Here is a 21,488-nt window from a genome sequence, read left to right as displayed (position 1 = left end):
CACACGAGGTTATGAAGGAAATGGGAAACAGGTGAAAACACAGCTGAAGACAATTAACCTAATGAATCTGGATGCAAGGCACGGAAAATAACTGGTGTCAAAATAAACCAGGAAGCAACAAATACAGTTAGAACAAGCAATACAAGACAACTTTACGCAATAGGAAACACTGGGTAGGACGGGCAACTCCAAAATGAAAGGGTCTAAATAATCCCCCAAACACCAGAACTCTAATGATAAACAAAGCCATAAAAGTACAGAGAAAAGCAATGTAGACACCAAAGTCTTTGTTAAGTAAATGTTTCTTTGTGTGTGGCTAAAGCAAAAAACTCAGTAACTTCCACTCACTAATATTAAAGCAATGAGAAAAGACCAAATACTGCAAATAGCTTTTAGTAACATTGGACATTTAAGAAAAAATTGACCAAGTGGTTATCGTGAAAATGTAATTTGAATATTTGAGCTACCTAAAAATGCTGTTGGGATTGTGACTCTACGTTTTCACAGAAAAGAAAGTAAAAAGAGTGAGATGTATTAAAAGTGACAATTGTTCTTTCGTGACTGTTGGCTCTACTTGTGTTTTCATTCCATACACATCAGTTCAATAGGATTCTGTTTGAAGAGTGGTTACTGGACCTGTTAGAGCCTGTTAGAGTCTGAGTCAAGCACTCCAGTAACTGACAGCACTAACAATTTAAACAAGACATCGGGCTGAAAGTGAACGGAACACTTCATTAAATTTTTTAATTAAGTATGGCAGTCATTTAATAACCTTTTGATATTTATATTACTATTACTGTTTTTAATGTTTAGGCATCGTGTTTCATTCAAAGAGCTTCTTACTGGTTAAAGCACATGCTCACACACTCCCTTCTGACAGTTGGTGGGTGGATGCACATGTACGCTTTGTTGTCAGTATTTAAACATCAAGGGCACGTTGCCTCCCCACACTTGCTCTGCCATCATGGATGTGAAAATTGTCTTTTTGATTGTTTGTCTGTGCGCCTTGGCCATCACCTCCACTGAAGGTAAGGACACTCAGAGCAAACACACATGCTGAAACCAAGAGAGCACTGGCACTGTACAGATTATACTTCAGGTCCTAAATAAGAAGTTCACATTTAAAGATTTTTTCTGAGAAAATTGCAATGACTCTACATTCCTCCTGGGATTTAAACAAGATGATGATGCATGTGCATTTTAGCACAGCTGGTTTTTGGAGGGTTTTTTCAGTTTTTTCTTCATCCAGCTGTTTTAAAGCATAAAATTATTCCAGTAAAAATATGTTTTAGAAAGTTAACTTTAAGCTGACTTATCTGATCAGTTTAACCACAAAGACTATTGCACAAAACAAAAAACCTAGCCCTGTTTGGTTTTAGGATGCTAAAAATACAAAAATTAGACATATATAAACTTTTTATAAAAGTGCAATACTGTAAAAAAAAATTTTGTTTGTGTGTTTTTTGGAGACCTGTTAGAATGGACACACAATTATTCTCTAGCAAATGTCTTTTTCTTTTATTTTTTTATATTATGTTAGTTTTATACTTTTTAAAATTCTTAAATTTGGTCTTAATCTCACATTACAGCTGGCATCCCAAGCTGCTGCATGACAGCAAACCAAAAAATCAAACGATATATGCTGAAGAAGATTCAGAGATGGGAGATGCAGGAAATCGGTGCCTGTGACATCAGAGCACTTGTGTAAGTGTTTGTTTACTTAAGTGTGCCAAAAGGTTACAGGTAATATTGTAGTTATTACATGATTGGTAAAGGAAGGTTTTGAGAATTATTGACAGTAATTTTGTTTTGTTATGATTTACTTATAACATCATGCATTCATCATATAAAATGAAAATTTAATGTAAAAAATAAACACCAATAAAGAAACTTTATCCAGAGGCAGTTTTCCTTCATTTTTGCTTAGGGTTACTGCATTTGCACTGTTATGTTAAACTGAAATGTATTTATGTTTCTATGTGGACCCACAGGGTGTTTGTAAAAGGCTTCAAAAGGCCACTGTGTGTTGATCCGAGACTGAAGCTAATCCTGGAGGAGCTATTGAAAGAGAAGAAGAGTGGAACAAAAAACGTACTTCTCTAAATGTCTGGGTATCATGTTTCTCACATATGATGTTATATGATATACATCATCATGCTTGGTTGTTGTTGTTGCTTTTCTTTTTATCTTAAAAAGCTATCTACTGTAACTCTGTTACAAAGCAACACTGCATTTACTCAAGTACTTTTTAGAGGTACAACTGTGGTTTCATATACTCACACTTTATATTAAGAAAATGTGTCATTACATTTTATGCATTATTAAAAATGAAACTACATGAACTGGTTTGAGTTGAGCCTATCTCAACTGCCTGCAGTGGTACTTCTTGTGTTAACGCATTAATGTGATGATATTATTACCACTAGTACTACTATTACAACGTAAAATTAACAGATACCACTCTACAGCATGTAATAGTGTATGCCATAGCCTGTAAAAGTGTTTATACATTAAGAATTAAAAAAAAAACTTTAAACTGTGATTCATATCATTCTTTTATTCTATTTTGTCTGCACCTGAAAGAGTGGTCAGTGGTCCAGCCATAGTTCAGCCAACCAGCATAGACACATTATGATAACAAAGTTGCTGCTGGGCAACAATGTTCAGTCATTTCAGAAACGTGTCACGATCAAAATAACAGCAGCACGGTGGCACGGTGGTTAGCACTGTTACCGCACAGTAGGAAGGTGCTGAGTTCAATTCCACCATCAGGCCGGGGTCTTTCTGTGTGGAGTTTGCATGTTCTCCCCGTGTTTGTGTGGGTTCTCTCCGGGTAATCCGGCTTCCTCCCACCGTCCAAAGACACGCAGCTTGTGGGGATAGGTTAATTGGATAATCCAAATTGCCACTAGGTGTAAATGTGCGAATGAATGTGAGTGCGAATGGTTGTCTGTCCCTGTGTGTTAGCCCTGCGATAGACTGGCGACCTGTCCAGGGAGTACCCTGCATCTCGCCCTATGACAGCTCCAGTGCCCCCCGCGATCCTGAAAAGGATAAGCGAATGGATGAATGGATGGAAGAACAAGTGTCTAAGAATGCTGTTAGAAATGAAACTCCAAGTCCTTACTGGAAAGAAGGAAGACTTTTTTTTCGGTTCAGTGTTATCCTCAGATAAGAAACCCTGATTTATCCCCTAGAGGCAAGTACATTCATCAATGAATAAACAGCCCCCATGACTACATGAATCTGCTGCCAGTCTGTTGCTTTTCTGGCACCAGACATTAGTAATAGTGTTTCCCTGTGCTGACAAGCTCAAAGCTGGTTTGGTGTCACGCAAATCTTCCTTAAATACATAAACGAACTCTGTCACAATCAAAATTTGATAGATTGTTGTGGCTTCAGTTCAGACACCTATGTTTCTGAGTCAGTGAATTGTCATTCATGTTCCACTCTTCTTGCAAATTTTAATATCTCAATATCTTCCAAACTGTAAAGAAAAAGTTCTTGTATGAATGGGTGTGAATGGGTGAATGACGCAAGCTCTATAAAGAGCTTTGAGTGTTCAGGGAATGTTTTCAGAGATATAAATGATTGCTTAGTGGCCCCAAATGTGTTCTTGCAGGAGGACAATTAGCCTAAACACACAGACAAAGTCATTAAGAACTATCTTCAGTGTAAAGAAGAACAAGAACTACTGGACGTGATAGCATAGCCTCCACAGAGCCCTGATCTCAACATCATCGAGTGTGTCTGGGATTACATAAAGAGACAGAAGGATGTGAGGAAGCCTACATCCACAGAAGATCTGTGGTTTGTTCTCCAAGATGTTTGGAACAACCTACCAGCCGAGTTCCTTCAAAAACTGTGTGCAAGTGTACCTAGAAGAACTGATGCTGTTTTGAAGGCAAAAGGTGGTCACACCAAATATTGATTTGATTTAGATTCACTGCATTTTGTTGATTGATGAAAATAAATGAGCAACACTTCCATTTTTGAAAGCATTCTTTGCTTTCAGCATTTTTTCCTCACCTGACTAAAACTTTTGCACAGTACTGATAACTGAGACAATTTTTTTCAGTTGAGCAAGAGTGTTGTCAAAAATGTATTTCGCCTATTTGGGGCAAGCTTTCTTGTAACTTAAGTAGTCTTCAGGAACAGCTGTTGGATGTTTGCTGCACTTTGTTTCATTCTAGGTCAAGTTGATCTCACACTGATCCCATAATGACGCAGTCATTATGTAGGGAGGCCTCTGTCAGTGCGCTATACAAATACAGGCCATTTACCATTTAATAATAGTGTTTCATTGTGTGTTATTCTATCCAGGTAAGCTTTTACTGTGCTAGCAGTGTGTTTGGGATCATTGTCAAAGTGAAAAATTAAGCCATTGCCAATCAAATGCTTTCTGGGTGGTATTGCATGAGGGATTAAAATAAAACTTTTGCCAATTTTTTTCCTACAATTTTTTAAGCTGCACATCATGACAAGATATGGTTTCAGTTAATAGCTCCTTAAGAATCACCTTATTGGTGCAAAAATACTATTTTATGCCACACTGTATAGCTTTAGAATGTTTCATAGATTAAACTAAAGAAATGAGTTAAGTGCATTTTTGTGCTTGGATGATTCACATGTCATTGTTAAGTGGTTCAACAAAGTCAAAAAGCATTCCCCTGAAATCGTTGAAAGTTATAAGGACTGGAATGAAAATGACTGAAAAAGAAATGTCCAAAGAAAAACTCTGAAAGACCTTCAGAAAGCCCAGAGAACTATTGCTCAAGATAACTTTAAAACAAAAGACATGGCTTTATATTTGCCACCAATAAGCAAAATAAAAAGACATAAGGTTCGGCTCAAGACAAAGAGTTTTGTAAGTCTGTGTAATGCTAGAAAGTCTAGTTTCTTTACGTATACTGGGGACTTGTTCGATCTTATCCCCTAATAGTGCTCAGATCCTGTTACCACCTCTGTCCACACAAATCCGCTGAAAAGAAGCTGTCACAGTAAAGGCTGTGAAACTTCTGAGAATGGATGAGTAAGCTTGTTTGATTTATTTGAGTACATTCCATACAGTGAAGAACAAAAACACTGTTAGGTGGGAAAGTATAATTACATTAAGCTCTCTTCGTTTGCCTGAGGAGCTTCTTCACGCACAAGTGCTTTTTAAAAAAAAACTTTTCTTGTCCTGGATTTTACTTAAATAAACACACACAAAAAACCTTACGAATGTTTTTCATGTCGTGTGTTGTATTGTTAAGCTGTGAAAATGACCGTTGAAAGCCTGAAAGAAACTAAAAAGGAAACTGATGATTATTCTAAGATCCAGCAATTAATTATTGTCCCCTGTGCTGGTCATGACTCTGAGACCTCTATGTAAAGCAAAATGTAGGCGATCTATTTAGGTCCTACTATACTGTTGAAAGGACCTCCTGTGCTTTCTAGTCACGCCACATCTGTGGGGGTTTGACTAACAGACAACACTGGCTTTTTTGCAGTTATTATTTTTCCCTTCATACAAATCAAACAGTTTCTTCTGAGATTCTTAACTTCAGAGGGTTTTCAGAAATGTACAGTAACTTTAATTCTTTCCAAACAAAACTTTCATTCAGTGACCTTTGTTGTGGGCAGCTGCACTCACCAACTCCCAATGTCCCTTCACGAAGGGCTGAACAGGCCAGAAAGGATTTGAATTGCAGAAGAAGAGTCATACTTATAGGTGTCACGGATGAGGTGGAGGAGAGCCAGACATTAGAGTGGGAAGGTGAGAGCTCGGAAGACATCCCAACTTTGCCGTAAGCTGAGCAGTGATTTTACCCACCACCCATTATGCATTCAAATCAATGTGTAACCTTGGCATTTGTCATTTTATGGTATTACATTGGTAAAATTGGTAAAATTCTGGAGCTGGAAACAATTTTCAGCATATTGATCTTCAGACTGGGCTGTAGTTATAGCCAATTCGATAAGTCAAGACAGATTCTTCAGGATTATGGAGTCCATCATTGTAGCAAATGAAGTCAATGCCACTGATATGGGAGAAAAGACTGCACAATGAGGCTGCATCAGTCTGCTGAGATGAAAAACCTGTGTAGATAAACTTGTGTTTTCCTTTTCTCACGACTTCATAGCCCTGGCTTGTTATCCATACTTACACTATCTAGCTTAAAGCTGTCCCCCTCTCCGTTTTTTCCCTCCTTTTTTAATAAAAAAAAGGTCAAGATAATCAAAAGGTAATTTTTTAACTATTAAAAAAGTAGACTTTTTTAAAATTTATATTTATTTGACTTTTTTTGTCATAAAGCTTCTTTTTCTTGTTATTTAACTGTATAACTATGAAAAAATAAATTGAGCTTCTGATCCTATGTTGCTCATTGCTGCTTAGACCTGTACTTTTAATTGCAATCTTTGTTTTTACAGTGAAGCATACAGAGGGCTGAGTCTCGATCCGTGTCATGAGGGATTATGCTGTGTGGGTCATTTTGCCGTTAGGGTTCGGGGCAGCTTCGTCACTGTTGTTGTTAAGAACAGAGATTCTCAGACACTTTTTCTTTCACTTCAGAAGCTGAGAAAAGTTAATCCCGCTCCCTAATGTTTTAATCACTCCATAACAATAAGAAGGATTTAAATGTAAATCTTACATAAATACATGTCATCACAATGGCATTGGCAAAGTTGTTTATTTTTCACCTGTTCATGCGCCACACCTGCTGTAGCTCCACACCCCACCAAGGATGAGTAGAAGTGTGTGACACCACAAAAGCAATGCAAAGCTCTTTTGACTGATCATCTTTATCATCTGATATAAATCTATCTTAGGGTGACTGGTGTCTTTGAGAATGCTAGTTACTTCATTGTTGGAAATCACTGAACGATGTCAGAACAAAAAGGGATGTGAGTCATATGCTGGGCCTTCACAGTGGTAATCCAGTCATACACCTGTGGGACACCTGCTTCTTTGGTGGTACATTGTGGCTCAAACTCTTTACCTAATTTGTCACTTTTGTTTATTTCAGTTCATCACACAAGATGTGCACAGTCTGTTAGATTTAAATAAAATGTTTGCCATTTATTCTACTAAAGATTCCTGTTTAACCATCACCCACCATGCAGGCATCCCGTGTTAACGTATTTCTGTTATTAACTTTGGCAGGTTTACAGTTAATTTTTAATTACGTTTCTTGGCTCACCACATTTTAAGCTCCTTGCTTTTTAACAGGATTCGTCATTGGTCCATTATATGAGTTATCAAGTCAGAGTCACTTATGTTAATACTCAACTGATGAACCTGTTATGACCGTAACTGTAAGCAAGTCATTTAAAATGGAAGAGAGCCTCCGGCAAATTACGGTTTTATTGACTGCCTCGAGTCACAAAGGATCAGAAACATTCATAAATACTTTCCCATATGAGTGTATTCAAGTCAAAGCAGGTTTCTCCAGTGGTGGTTATTCTAATTATGAAGAAAGTTTCCACTGAGTAGAAGTTTTATTTTATTTTATCATAGTTAAACAGTTAAATAACAAGAGAAAGAGTTTATTAAAGTTCAAAGAGGAAAAACACGGTGTCAGATGAGAGTATAGGTAAACTTAACCCCCCCACACACACACAGACACACACACATACACAAAAACATGTCACAGCTTCGCACAGTTGAACTTCTGCCCACAATTTAATCCCATGTCATTGTTCTCCAGGCATGCATTCATCAGCACTCAAAACTGTCATAAAGCATTGATTCATCCCGTTTAAGAGGAACAGGAACTATGTGGAAAAGGTCTTCGAAAAGGGATCAGTTTTGTTTATTGTGAAGTGAAAATGATGAGAAGGGCTTTTAAAGGAGAGATTTATAACAAAGCAGACCTGCACTTGTAACTTTTCTGAGAGTGAAGTAAAGGTACAAACTGATTTTGTGAACAGCTGCCAATCATTACAAGAGTTTCCCTGTCACCGTCAAACATGAGCCTGATGCTACAGCACCATCTTGTGGAAACACTCATAGGGATTTTTCCATAGACTGCTCAACTGCAGGAATTCAGGTATGCATGTTTGCCAAAGCAAGTATATTCAGAAACGTGTCAACAGTCAATTATCATATCTTTAATTTACTTCCTATACCAAGCTAGCAAGATAAGGCATCTCACATTTCTTCTGCATATGGACAATGTACACAATATACCCATATTTTTTTGTAGCTCAGGAGGTAGAACAGGAAACAGGTGGTTTGATGCATGACTGCTCCCAGTTTGCAGGCCAAATCCTCTTGGGCCAATCTCAAGTTACTCACAGATGCATTCATTTGGGTGTGAATGTGTTTGAAGGTTAAATAGAAAGCACACATAGAAAAAAAGGCATAGAAAAATGTTCTTGTGTGAACGGATGTGAATGAGTAAAGGAGGCAAGCTGTATGTAAGAACCAATCTATTTAATATTCAGTTGTCTCAAGCAAACTATTCTCTTGTCTTGGTATCAACACTTTAATATCTCAGAAAAACTTGTCCATACACACCTGCTGCTAACAGCAAAAACAGTCCCACTGCTCACTGTGGGAAAATATGTTCAAATACACAAAACAGTACATTTATGGGTGCAGCACAGTCCGGTAGACACTTCCAGAAATAAGAGCTTTGCTTACTTGCCTACTGAAGCATGATAACCACTTTTTGTCTGGTAATGTTTAACTTGGCAGAGATCAGGCAGGTTTCAGCCTAGAGCTGAGAACCAAAGTGCCGCACAATTATGTGTAATTTATCTATTAAGTTATACAGTGAATAACATGTATTCACAATCAATGTCCCTACTTCAAAAAAAAAAAAGAAAAAAAAAAGAATAAACACGTAAGAGAAAAGATTCGCTGACAATGCCATATAATGTACATTTAGGCTGCTTATCTTAGATTTCTTTATATGTAATCAGAGCACATTAGCCTGAGAAAAAAAGAGAAACGCAGAGTACATTAAATATACATATATACAGGTATATAACCAAACACAAGGCAGCCTGGCATTATTTTAAGATCAGCTGACACCAGAGATAAATCCATATTTGTAGACTAAAGAGAACTCTTGTTCAATAATATGCAGACCTGAAATTGTCTTCATAGTACAATGTATTGAAATAAACCTCTTTAAGGTACAATTTTGCATAAAAGGGAAAATAAGCTTTTGTGTACCAACAATGGTATGTTGAATTTGGTCTATTACAATTAAAAATTAAAATGTTCTTGTGTTTTGTAATACACTAAGCCCTGTTTTGGGGCCATTTTTTACAAGTATACAGTACAACACACAGCCATCTGTCCACTTCAACACATTGTGAATCAGTTTTACCTGTGTTGGTGTTGGGCTGTGAGCACAGGTCCCAATTAAAGCTATCAGGACTTTTTCCTGATGTCTCAAAAAGAGTCATAAAGATGCTCACAAGTAGCTCACTGGGGGTGATTTGTAAGACTCTGGCAGCACTGCTTCTGTTCCTCCTTGAACAGAAAAGGCTGTTGTGCCACAAAGTGATCATCTGTCAAGAAGTAAATACTGGTATTTGTTAAAAAAAAGTATATAAAAATGAGTTGTTGGTATTTAAACTATTGTGAATGACTTGTTGACCTATAATCCCTCAAACATATATCACATGAATGGTACCAAAATAATTTTGAGCCAGAAACGATATCTCTGCTAGATGCTGCCCACAATCAGTTTTTGGCAAAGGACATGTCTTTCATTTATTCAGGTAAAAGGTCTCATTTATATTTTAAATGCATTTTTATATACAGTGATGTGTCCAAGAGGGCAGCAGAAATTGCAACAAATATAACATAGAACAGCTCTACAAATATATTTCAAGTTGCCCAAAAGGATTGGATCGATTATGATGTAGAATGCAGAGTAGATCAAATAGTGCAGATTTGTGAGGATATGACAAAACAGGTAATTTCTTTATTTTATCCTGGATAAATCATGCTGAATATTATTTACCAATATAAATAACAACATTATAAATAAAAAGCAAATTCAATATTTGGCAGTAACTTTTTGGCAGATCATCCAGCTGCTAGGTCGATGCCCTACTATGTTCCTGTCCAGCTTCTTGTGCAGCAGTCGGTCTCCTGGTATCTCCTTCACAGTCTTAAGATTGCACTGGGGGACACAGCAAACCTTGTTGCAGTAGAATGTATGGATGTAGCATCCTAGAGGAGCTGGACTAACTTTGCTGGCCATGCAAAGCCATGACGAGGACAATAATAAAAACAAAACTCGAGAAAAAATAACCAGTGGGCATCGCCTGCCTGTTCAAAATCAGAATCAGAGTCCTTTGTTGACATTAAATATCAGATGTTCAAAAAGATTAGAAGCTGCTCCTTTGTAGCAGCATTTAGAATAAATAACAATGAAAACAAATCCAAAAGTACCACCATATACACATGTGTAGTGATGTGTGATGTGAGAAGTACTGATGTGAAATTTGTACAGTAATGGCTTGTGAAAAGAAAATGTGTTTCTGAGATTGTTCATCGTGGTTTGGACGGACCTGTAGCGCCCCCTAGAGGACAGCAACTCAAACAGGTGACCTCTGAAGCCTCTTCCACTGAGCCTGGGTGCAGTGAGTGAACCACATATGTAAAGATGCTCTCAATGGCTGAACGATAGAAGGTCACCAGCAGCTTCTCAAAGATTTTGTTCCTCTTGAGCACTCCCAGGTAGTGCAGAGCTGACCTGATCCCCCTTTTCAGCTCAGGTGAGTGGAGAAGAGAGAGATGGTCAGACTGGTCTAGGTCTGGGAGCTGTGTGGCTCCCTTATGTTGCCTGTGTGTAAATGCTTCCCCCTGTTGTCATACATCTTACATTGTGTTAGAATGTAGGCAGGAAAGACTGGAGGTTTGCCTGATTAAAATCAACCGTGATAATGGTGTGTCCCTGTCCTAAAGGGGGGGTCCTTGTTGCCGCTCCAGTGCACCTGTTCTCACTTTAATTTGCTCCAAATCAGGTGAAACTGATTCACGTTGCTTTATGTTTCTTAACTGGACAGACTGGTATTTCTGTTGTTTAACTAACTTTGTGTTATAGTGTGGTTACCGAGTCTTCCTCTTTTTTTCTCCCTAAACTGTTTACATTTCATCTATAAAAACTCATGTAAACTATTTGGAACGTCTGCGCTTTATTTTGTAACAGTGTGCTTTTCTTTTCGTTTCCTATTAAGTGAAAATGTGCTTGACATTTTAAAGACAGGCGAAACAATTTGGCTTCAGCTCGACCCATCTCCTGAATTATGTAGTAGTTGTAAAAGACCGCCTACCCTTTCTTTTGCTATGTGGCCATTTACGACTGGTGGACACGAAAGGGCAGCTGAACGAAAGTCGCCACTCGACCAGAATCAACTCAAGCCTAATTTTAAACGCTAAAAGCTTCATTCGCAGTATGTAACTATGTCTTTGGAACCCTGTGAAGAAACTGCGGAACACTCCGCTTTGCTCAAGCTCCTCTCTGCACTGTTTTATGCCGGAAGTTCGTTTCTTATTACCGTAGTGAACAAAACCGTGTTGACAACTTTCAGGTAGGTGTCGCTTTGTAGGGATATCACTAATTTATTCATAGTCGAAGGACGGAAGCAAAAAAAAATTGTTAAGTTCACAGATAAAGGAAGCTTGTAATAATAGCTTATTCTCTGTTGTCGAGTTATATTTAAGAGTTCTGCTTTTTGTGTGTTGACTTTGCAGATTTCCCTCCTACTTGTGTCTGGGAATTGGACAGGTATGTTGTCCAGGTGCGAATACCTCCCACCCACACTCCACTAATAATAAACAAATACAAACTCATTTTATTGTCCTTTCAGATGATCACCACTGTTATTGTTCTTTATGCGGCCAAAAAGAGCAAAACGGTGCAGTTTCAAGATTTCGACAAGAATGTTCTCTTAAAAGTAAGCACCCTCACCCCATTATAATATCTCTATTTATTCTTTTTTTAATGTATTTTGTGATCTATAAATCTTTTTGTTTGTTATGCCCAGATTTTCCCCCTCCCTTTGCTGTACGTTGGGAACCATGTTACAGGCCTGGCAAGCACCAAAAAACTCAGGTTTTTACCAGTTCATTTGCATCACATTTAGTCCTTAAATTTAGTTAAGATTTTCTCAGTACTCATTTATGCAGTCTTCCCGAAACTGTGTTATCTGTTACAGTTTACCCATGTTTACAGTTTTGCGGAAATTCACTATATTGATGACAATGATCTTGGAAGCGTATATACTAAGGTAAGGAATTATTCTAACTATGTATTACCGTACTGTTAGAGCCTTGAAGCACTCTAGGGCCTTATCTCATCTGATTTGGTCTGAAATTTCTTAAAGTACTTTACTTGAAGAGGTTTCTAATGGATTTGTTAATGGAGTTAAACAATGTGAGAGCTTTCAGTGTAGGATGTGAGATTAAAAAAAAAAAAAGATTTAACAATGAAGTGCCCATTAATGTATGCCTGTTTTGTCCTCTTTATCTCCATTTTCAGAAAAACATTTCCAAAGCGTCTTGTGTACAGTGTTGTAACCATAGTATTTGGTGCTATGATTGCTGCAAGGTATAGTTTTGCTTTTTGTTTTTATTTAAATTACTTTTGTAATTGTATTTCTCCATGAACTGCAAAAACAAAGTAGACTTTACCTCCATCTCTATTGTCTCCTATAGTTCAGACCTGGCCTTTGATGTGGAGGGCTATACATTCATCCTGCTTAATGATGCATTCACTGCTGCCAGTGGAGTGTACACCAAGAAGAAACTTGGTGATAAGGTAGGATTTCCTGTTCCGTAGAAAAACAGAGACAATTTGAGCATTGCTGCCTTAGTAGATATATCTCTGTCCAGGTGTTGTTTGAAGAAAAAAAACAAAAAACAATTTTACTGCACAGCTGTGCTGCCAAGAAAAATGGGGGCACAACCATCCAAAGCAATGCACAGTGAAGGAGAGTGTGCAGGCAGAGTGGATTGGGTGGAGACACGTGTCAGGTGTGATTTGTGTCAGAGTTGGAGCTACAGGTGGGACAGCTCAGGCTGAGCAGTGTGCAAACCAAGTTAAAGAAGCAAGGCTGAAATTGTTTAGACATGGGGGGGAGGAGGGTGGATTTATCTGGACAAAGGATGCTGAAGATGGAGCTGCTAGGCAGAAGGAAAAGATGAAGACCCCAGAGAAAATTCATGGATGTAGTAAAGAAGGATATGCAGAGGGTTGATGTGACAACGGAGGATGCTAGGAGTGGAGGTAGATGATCTGCTGTGGTAACCCCAAGGTAACAGCTGAAAGAAGAAGAATATTAGAAAAGAAAGCTGAGCATTATCTTTTTAAACAACAAAACAGAAGGTTTTAGTGTCGTTCACGAATATCCTTTGATCATGGCAGCTCCACACTAGCAGCGTCTTTATATCTAAAAGCAGAATCGTGGGATTCGCACATTTTTTAACCTTTTTTTTTAATGCATAGTGATGCGAGCATCTAATGACGCATGTGCCTCACAGGAGTAAAATGTTAACGTTCTCAATACTTTGAAATGTCCCTATTGCATAACAGTGTTTGCAGTTTACATTTGTTTTCCTCCTTTTTGTCAAGGGTCTTGGGAAGTATGGGGTCCTGTTTTACAATGCATTAATAATTGTCATTCCTACTGTCTTGGCAAGTGCGTTTACTGGAGATTTACACAAGGTAAACTGATCAGGTGCATTATCGCTATTTATTGTTGTTTTTTGGTTTTCTGTGCCAGAAACTGTATTCTGTTACCACCCTTTATGTTTTGATCCACAGGCAGTCACATTTGAAGACTGGGTGAAAGGCACATTTGTCTTTTGTTTCCTTATTTCATGCTTAATGGGGTATGTCACTATAATCCAGTCCAAACTGTTCAGTTATTGTAGAAATCAAACTTCCTTGAGTCGGTCATTCTATATAAAATTGATCAAAGATAACTAGGATGTGATGAAAATTATTCTGACACAGAAGCGGAGATGGCTAGGGGGTGAATATGGTATGATTGTAGCTAAAAAAGAGACTAAGTTGAAAGGGCATATGTTCTACCCACCCTTCCGTGTATTTTGAGGGCCTATAACTTGGAAAGTATTCATAGTGTGAAGGCAGAATTTCGTTAACCTTTATTAAACACACTAAAATATTTGCACAAATAAAAACGTTGTTGAATCTGAGGGTGTTGAGTTGACGATGGAATGGCCCAGATGTTAGATCGCTGTTCAAAGCTGTTTTGCTTTTGTCCTAATTTTCTTTAGGTTTGTGCTGATGTATTCCATCGTCCTCTGCAGCCATTATAACTCAGCACTTACAACCACAGTAGTTGGGGCAGTAAAGGTAAGAGCACAGTGATATTAGTTTGTTTTTTTTATTGTACAAAATCCAAATATTAAGAGTTCTTTGAAAAATTGTTGACTGAAATCCACAGCAAAAAATTTCCTCCTTTTTTCTTGACCCATGGTGATGGACAGGTGGAGGGATTTACTAAGATAGTTGTTGTTTTTTTTCCTTATTTCCAACACAATGATACTAAAGTGAACACAATTTCACCTTTTCCTCAGAATATTGCAGTGGCCTATATTGGCATGTTTGTGGGTGGAGACTACCTGTTCTCTTGGACTAATTTCCTAGGCCTCAGCATTTGGTGAGTAATAAGACTTAAATGCTATTTTCTGTTCCTGACTACAGAGTTAAGCGTGACTCTATAAGAGGCCATATTTCTTCAAAAAGTCAAACAGTATGCTATGTTGAATAAGAACAGCAGATTGGAATCTGGCTTGGGAAGGATTTTAATCTAGAGCAAAATATTGATTGAAAGTGAAGATTAGGCATTCTCTGATAAATATAGTTTAGTCTGCAGATTTTGTTTCCTTGAACATTTTATCTTTTTGGTTTTCAGTATGTCAGGTGGACTAATGTACTCATATATGACCTTCAACAAGAAACCATCTGGAAGTGACACAGGAGCACAAAAACTGAAGCTTCAGATCTCCGAGGAATCAGCAGGAAAGTACTCTAAGGTCTAAAGGGATTTCACCACTTGGTGGCGCTGATCTGCTCCATATTGGAGCATGATATTACTTCAGCACTTATGTGCATTAATAAGCAAAAAAATAAAATCAATAAAATGCTTTCCAAATATATTCCAGGTTCCATCTATTTCATTATACTTTTACACAATGAACAAATGGACAAGGAAGGGGTAAATCCTGGGTCAGGTTCAGTGAATGTTTATTGAAGATCAACAATGACAGAACAGTGTGGACAGCCTGTGAGAGAAAATTTGTACTTTAAAACATGTAGTATATCTACCAAGCAAGCAGGATCGCCCTACATACTTAAATATGAAAACTGATGGAGGATGTTAGCAGTGGGGAAAACTGAAACTACAAATTAAAATTTCAAAGCTCTCTGTAAATTGTGCACTCGATATTCTAAAACTACATGTATATATTAAATGCCTTAATCTTTCTCAAACCGAAATATAAACAAAGGGTAAAATGCTTCCAGGTATATTCTAATTGGCTAGAATAAATCATTTGGTTTACTGATTATCAACAATCCACTTGGCTTCCAGTTTCACCATTACCAAAAAAAAAAACAAAATTCAAATTCGCTTGACTTCTCGAGTGACGGCTTTCTGGTGCAGGTTTCCCCTAAACAGAGGCAGGGCACTTGTGAAAGGCTTCTTACAGTGTTAAGAGATGTAGTGTTGCTTCAGGGGAAAAAAAACAAAAAAATCCACTACACATCAGTTTATGATAAACAAGTGCCATTTCTTCTGGGCAAGGCAACCTAATATTCAGTGCATTGCAAACTTAATCCAAGACTTGATGGGGGCTCCAAGTACTTCATAAAAACCAATGAGTTTCCCAAATGTATGTTTTACAATCGTGGGACATTTTGTGTTGCAATATTTCCCTTTTATGAGTTAATCAAACATATGGAAAAAATGACTTGTAATGAGATACATACACCTACTACTATGGTGCTGTTCCCATATCAAAACTAGTCAGCCAGCTTTTAATATAAAAGGTGACTGACACGCATTGTAAAACATCTCCCACCTAGTTGAAAACACTTTTTGGTTTCGCAAACTTGTTATGAGGAAAACCACAAAATCTAAATGTTTTCCTGTGTTTAAAAACTACTTGGAACCTTTGAACACTGTAGAATCTGGTAGACTGTATTTAGAAAACGAGTGTTATGCTTGTCTGTTACTGTTGAGAAAATAGTTACATGTATATATTTAGACAAGCGTCAACTGTAAAAATTTGAATTTTTTTTAAGAGCTTGTACCTGATCAGACCTGCGGATTAGGGTTGCAATGATCACACATATAAAAATGGCCCGTGTCATATAATGTCAGACTTTTCCATCTTCCCTGACTTCCCTCTTGTCCACCTTTGCCCTTAAATAAAGTTGTACCTGTGAGGCAAAAAACTAGCTGAACCTTTCTCAGTCCATTTCTACTGCCACTGCTGTCATCAGTGGCAGTGAAATTGTGCTTATAGCACCAGAGATGAAACCTGGGAACATGGTGAGACGCCATCTGACAGTTGAACTCAACATTTCCTATGGCTGACCACACCCTGTATCATTCCGTCCATCTGAGCTTAATCCATATATACAGTCATACACACTCTTACACTCACAATATACTTAAAAAAAAAACAAAAAAAAACTTGTTACCAAAGTGCAAACAAAACCAAAACATGATAGGTATCCTTTCTTTGCCTTTAGAAGACAGAAGAAAGAAAGACATTCTTCATATTGTCAAATCTACAATTATAGCAGCCTAAAAAGGATAAAATTGAAGCTGAATAAGGTGCTTTAGCTTGTGCCTTCCTGATAATGTGTGTGGGAACAGATACCTGTGTAACACTGATCTCAAGCCAATCCAGCTCTTTTACAAAGTCTGTTTTCACAACTTTACAGGAAAAAAACTAAACTACTTGTTGATCTGCATTGTAGAAAGAATTTTAGCGACAGCACATGTAACAGGAAGGCGGACTGGGATAGAGATACGAGGGCAGGGAATTGGGAGTCCGGGATGAGGAAGTGGGATGGGTGTTCGTTCAGGGAGACAGGTTGTTAGCCAGCTCGATGAGCGCCAGAGCGCCGTGGAGTCGCTCTCGTTGCTCCTGGAGGCGGCGCTTGGCTGCTCCTCCCTGGGTGCTCTTCTCCTCCTCTGCGGTCTCTTCTTCCCCGTTCTCTTCATCAGACTGGAGAAACTCCATTGGATCCTGCTGCTCCTGGTCCTGCCCTCTAGCCTTGCCCTGTGGCTTCACCTTGGTGGTTGTAGGGGCACGCTGCTCACGGGTTCGCCAGTACCTGCAATGACAAAGAGCACATTACCATACAATGTAAACAAAACAAACAAAAAAAAGCTATTTAAATGTGGAAATCTTCCTCACGGTCCTGCTTTTGTACATATGAGCCTACTTTCACTTACTTTGCCAGCCACTCTGCCACAGCCTTGTTATCCACAGACTGAGCCTTCCCCAGACCCTCCTTTGGTTCTTCCCTCTTCAGACGGGAGAAAGGATGCTTGGGGCAGTGTCGGTTAGCATGTGTAAACCGATTGCCACATCCTGCAGAGGAAGCATCAAGTCTGAATAACTGCAGAAAATGACTGGAGGTTTTTGTCATTTTTACATAGTTAAAATGTGTAGTGCACAACATTTGTGGTTCACTACTGTTATAAACAGTGCTTCAGTCTTCTTAGAATGGATTACTATTAATAAATTAATGAGTAATGATGTTTACTCAAATATGACTTTTTATAAGTCACAAAGCAACAGTAATGATTTTTAGGGTTAGTACATGAAATTACAGCAGACTGTTACACAGTCAGTTTCATTTCCCAGGTACTTTCCAAGTATTAGTTTAAGGCTCTAGTCAGTCATAGTAAATAAACCACATTTCATCTTAATGGAAAGTACCTTGAAGACACTAAAGGTGAAAACTTTCAGTTTGCTGTTTGTGATAATACATTTTTAAAAGGCTAACTGCATGGTCTTTTCTAAAAAAAAAAAAAAAAAAAATCTACGTTTCACACCCACCTTTCTCAGAGCAAACAAAGGGTTTTTCCCCAGTGTGCAGGCGCTGGTGGGTCTTCAGCTGTCCACTCTGGACAAATGCCTTCCCACAGTTTGGGTAGTCACACAGATAAGGCCTCTCACCTGGGGTGGAACAAGATAAGATATACTTTATTCATCCCACAAGTTGGGAAATTGAGGAGGGGGTGGGTTAGTTAGTGGAAAAACTGTGATTACTTAATACTTTAGTAATTACTAGACAATGCTTTTAAATTCAGAACAGGGACCACATGGTTTCATGTTTTGTACCGTGACAGGTGAAGCACATGTATTAAAGCAATTTATAATGGGTCAGCGGACTTCTCTCACCTGTGTGTGTCCTCTTATGGGCCTGGAGAGACTTCTCTCTGGGAAACACTCGGTTGCAGATGTTACAACGGATACGGCTGGATGAAGTCTCCCCCTCGCTTATCAGCTCCCGGACTGTGTCCGCCCGTGGCCGGCCTCTGCGGATACCATCCTGACAGCGAGAACACGCAGAATCATTGCTCTGGCCCTATCAGACTTATCAAAGGACTCTGGATGAATGAACACCTATGGTGCAACAGCTTTGAGACAAAGCAGGGTATAATATGCCAAACCAAGGACAAACTGTTTTCACTGCTTCATAATCTAATACACTTATAACACATGATTCACATAAAATACTCATTTATTGCATTTCATACAATGTATCAACGTGCCAGTCTGACTTCATTTAATTAGCTCACGTGTTACACTGTGAGCTAATTCACATCCGGTTAAATTTTTGGCGCGCGACTACACGTCATATTGGAGCAGCTGCTCCAGATTCAGGAACTGGGGTTTAAAATCCACGGAGTCACACCCTAATGCGCGGGCGTTTTTTAAATGACTCTATATGACGCCATATTGAGGCCGACTCTCTGTTTTAAGTAATCACATTTCAAGAGAATATATAACTTTACAAGAAAAAGGTGTTCATTCTGATCGTGCTGTTCTGCTGTGATAACTATGTATGGGTTATTGCGCCTGTTATACACATGCTATATCCTTTCAGACCTGCTCTGGAGGTTCTTCAACAGATCAATGAATTAAGTTACAAATGCTCTTTTAAGCGTATTACACTGTTGTCAGCAGTCTCTGCATTAACAATATTAAAGTATTAAAATAGTTAAAAAATACTTTCTGCTTTTAGGTTGCGCTCAGACATCCATACGACATCCAGCCATGTCACTTTTTAAAGAGTATCAAGACAAACTTTCATATGAGGGGTTTACCTTGATCTGCTCAGGTGAAGGAGCTGTGTCCGCTTCCCTGGCCGTCTGTGTCCCGGTAGGGGACGCGGCTCCACTCCCTGAGCCCGGGCTCAGGGTTACATTGTGGGCGTTCTCTCCCCACTTCCACGGGTAGACCATAAAGTCGCTGAAGCCGGGGCTTGTCGGAGTTATGGCCTCTGCTTTCCTGGGTTTAATCGGAGTGGTCTTGATGACGGACACCAAAACTCTTTTAGGCGAGTCATTGCAGAAAATAACGTGAGGGTGCTTGCTCTCAGCCATCGTTTGAGTGTCAAAATCCCGGTGTTTGACGCAAAAGCCGCAAAACTATTTTTTTTTTCCCAACAAGATAAACGAGCAAGTGTAATAAATAGTTTGCCTTCTTAATCTGGAGTAAATACTTCCTTCATTTCCAAAGAGTACAAGAAGAAGAAAAAAATCTCTGATCCGCTCTCTGCTATAAAGTAACTACAAAAGTTGCAGGAATATATGAAGACTGCGGTTTCTTTCCTTCTTGTCGCAGCAGGTCGTCTCAATTGACCTGTGTGCGCCCACAGGAGCGTTGTCCCGCGTTGCAAAATCGCGCCTGAGCAGTGCATCCTCCAATCCACTGCAGGCGTCGAACCCCACGTGTCAAAAGAAGCGAATGGCAGCAGCCATATGGCTCTACCTAGCCATTCTCCAGACCAGTAGGAGACGCGAAGGGCTCTGTGCACACTAATTGGCCGAAAAGCTTTTGTCCAATGAGATTTAAACACCTGATGCGCGCTCTCGCAGATTGACATCAAGACTAGCCAATGAAAGCGATTGTGGCCCACGTGTTAGCCAATGGGAGCGAAGGGCGGTTAATTTTTTTAACATTGCGGATGAGCAGATGGCTCTTTTCCCGCGCTGAAGAATCTGTTTATGTTATTACATGTTTTTGTCGTTTTAAAGGGAAAGAAAACGGTGGTTCCGAGGCGCCAAAGTTACGTAATCACTGTAGGGCGGAAGTAATAGAACAAAGGCTTTATTGTGTGCGAGAAATGGAAACAGAAACTTAGAGTTATTTGAAATTTCATTATATCAATGCAATATACCTAAAGTGGTTTATCTGTTTAACCCAAAACCCTACTAAATCTCTAGATACTGTGTTCTTCAGATGATTTCATTTCTCCAGTAAAATGTAGTAAAGTGTGCTGTCAATCATCCGTTCCTGGCAGTTGTTGGAAGACGACCCTGCCCTGCTTTCACTGTCATCCTGTTTGTCGCCCATGTTTCAGTTACCTAGTAAAAAACAGTTTAAATACACTCCAGGGCACTGTCTTAAAAATAGTATAGTATGCCAAAGGGAGTGCAGATTTACTGCTGGATGAACACCATCCAGGCCATCCCAGACTATACACACTACAGACACTGAATTTAAATGTACTGATGCGGATTTATGATAGCTTTCGGTATTTGAGTGTCACACATCTGTTTTAGTAAATATTGTGTGAGTTTCTTTCTTTCAAATACTCAAACAAAAACTGCTACTAGACTTGATAACATTTACACTCTTTCATACATTTCCTGCTATACATTAATACTGAAACATTGCACACTAACAACACAGACTTGTATATTCATTCTGCTATGACTACTGAATGAGGTTTCATTATATAAAATTACTTACTCATCTTGCAAAAGAGGGTAGGTGGAATTTTATATATTTTAATAGCTGGACTAAAGAGATCTGAGCATTATACATATTATACATATGTCATATGATTGTCTCAGTAGGCCTATGTGTTGCTTCAGTTCATCAAATAATCCAAGAAGTAAAATGAAGTTCAGTCTGAAAAAAAGTAAATAGTATAGACATTTCATTAAGGCTGAGGGTTTTGTATAGATTTGCAAAGTTACGAACATATGGGGCATGCAAATATGGAGAGTTTAATGCACGTGGTTCGCAAACTGTTAGGAGGGCCCCCCCTAGTGGGGTATAGAGCCACTACAGGGTGGATAACCAAAGGAAAGCTACATAAGAAATAGATAAATAAAATATAATTTATGTGGTGCTACCACACTGACCTTTTTTTCTGTATGAATAAGATTTAACTTATTTCCTTTTTTATTGCCAATGATTGCTGAAAAGTGTGAGGTAGAAGTGTGAAATTTTCAGCTTCTAGGAGCATGCC

At 38.7% G+C, this 21,488-nt stretch overlaps 2 protein-coding genes across 4 annotated transcripts; one reads left to right on the top strand and one right to left on the bottom strand.

Moving 5' to 3' along the window:
- Positions 1–10,599: 10,599 nt before the first annotated feature.
- slc35d2 (solute carrier family 35 member D2) lies at positions 10,600–15,136 on the top strand. 3 transcript variants are annotated; one of them, XM_026187736.2, is made up of 12 exons: positions 10,600–10,725; positions 11,705–11,738; positions 11,821–11,907; positions 11,998–12,065; positions 12,169–12,240; positions 12,492–12,560; positions 12,668–12,770; positions 13,584–13,676; positions 13,776–13,843; positions 14,252–14,330; positions 14,555–14,637; positions 14,893–15,136. In XM_026187736.2, the coding sequence occupies exons 3-12, from the start codon at positions 11,821–11,823 to the stop codon at positions 15,017–15,019; spliced, it is 849 nt and encodes a 282-aa protein (XP_026043521.2). In that variant the 5' UTR covers positions 10,600–10,725; positions 11,705–11,738; the 3' UTR covers positions 15,020–15,136. The 3 variants fall into 3 exon arrangements, with proteins under 3 accessions (XP_026043521.2, XP_080165415.1, XP_026043520.2); XM_080309289.1 differs by lacking the exon at positions 10,600–10,725 and adding an exon at positions 10,866–10,974; XM_026187735.2 differs by lacking the exon at positions 10,600–10,725 and adding an exon at positions 11,272–11,541.
- A 1,235-nt stretch (positions 15,137–16,371) lies between these two features.
- znf367 (zinc finger protein 367) lies at positions 16,372–19,883 on the bottom strand. Its single transcript, XM_026187737.2, has 5 exons — positions 19,333–19,883; positions 18,404–18,554; positions 18,059–18,178; positions 17,449–17,587; positions 16,372–17,327 (listed from the first exon to the last, which is right to left on the bottom strand). Exons 1-5 carry the CDS (start codon positions 19,609–19,611, stop codon positions 17,072–17,074), a joined length of 945 nt encoding a protein of 314 aa, XP_026043522.1. The 5' UTR covers positions 19,612–19,883; the 3' UTR covers positions 16,372–17,071.
- Between the last annotated feature and the right edge of the window lie 1,605 nt (positions 19,884–21,488).

This window comes from Astatotilapia calliptera, chromosome 12 (genome assembly GCF_964374335.1).
Source record: "Astatotilapia calliptera chromosome 12, fAstCal68.1, whole genome shotgun sequence".
Lineage (NCBI taxonomy): Eukaryota > Metazoa > Chordata > Actinopteri > Cichliformes > Cichlidae > Astatotilapia > Astatotilapia calliptera.
Note: the sequence above shows the minus strand (reverse complement) of the source record. Positions and strands in the feature narration are given on the sequence as shown.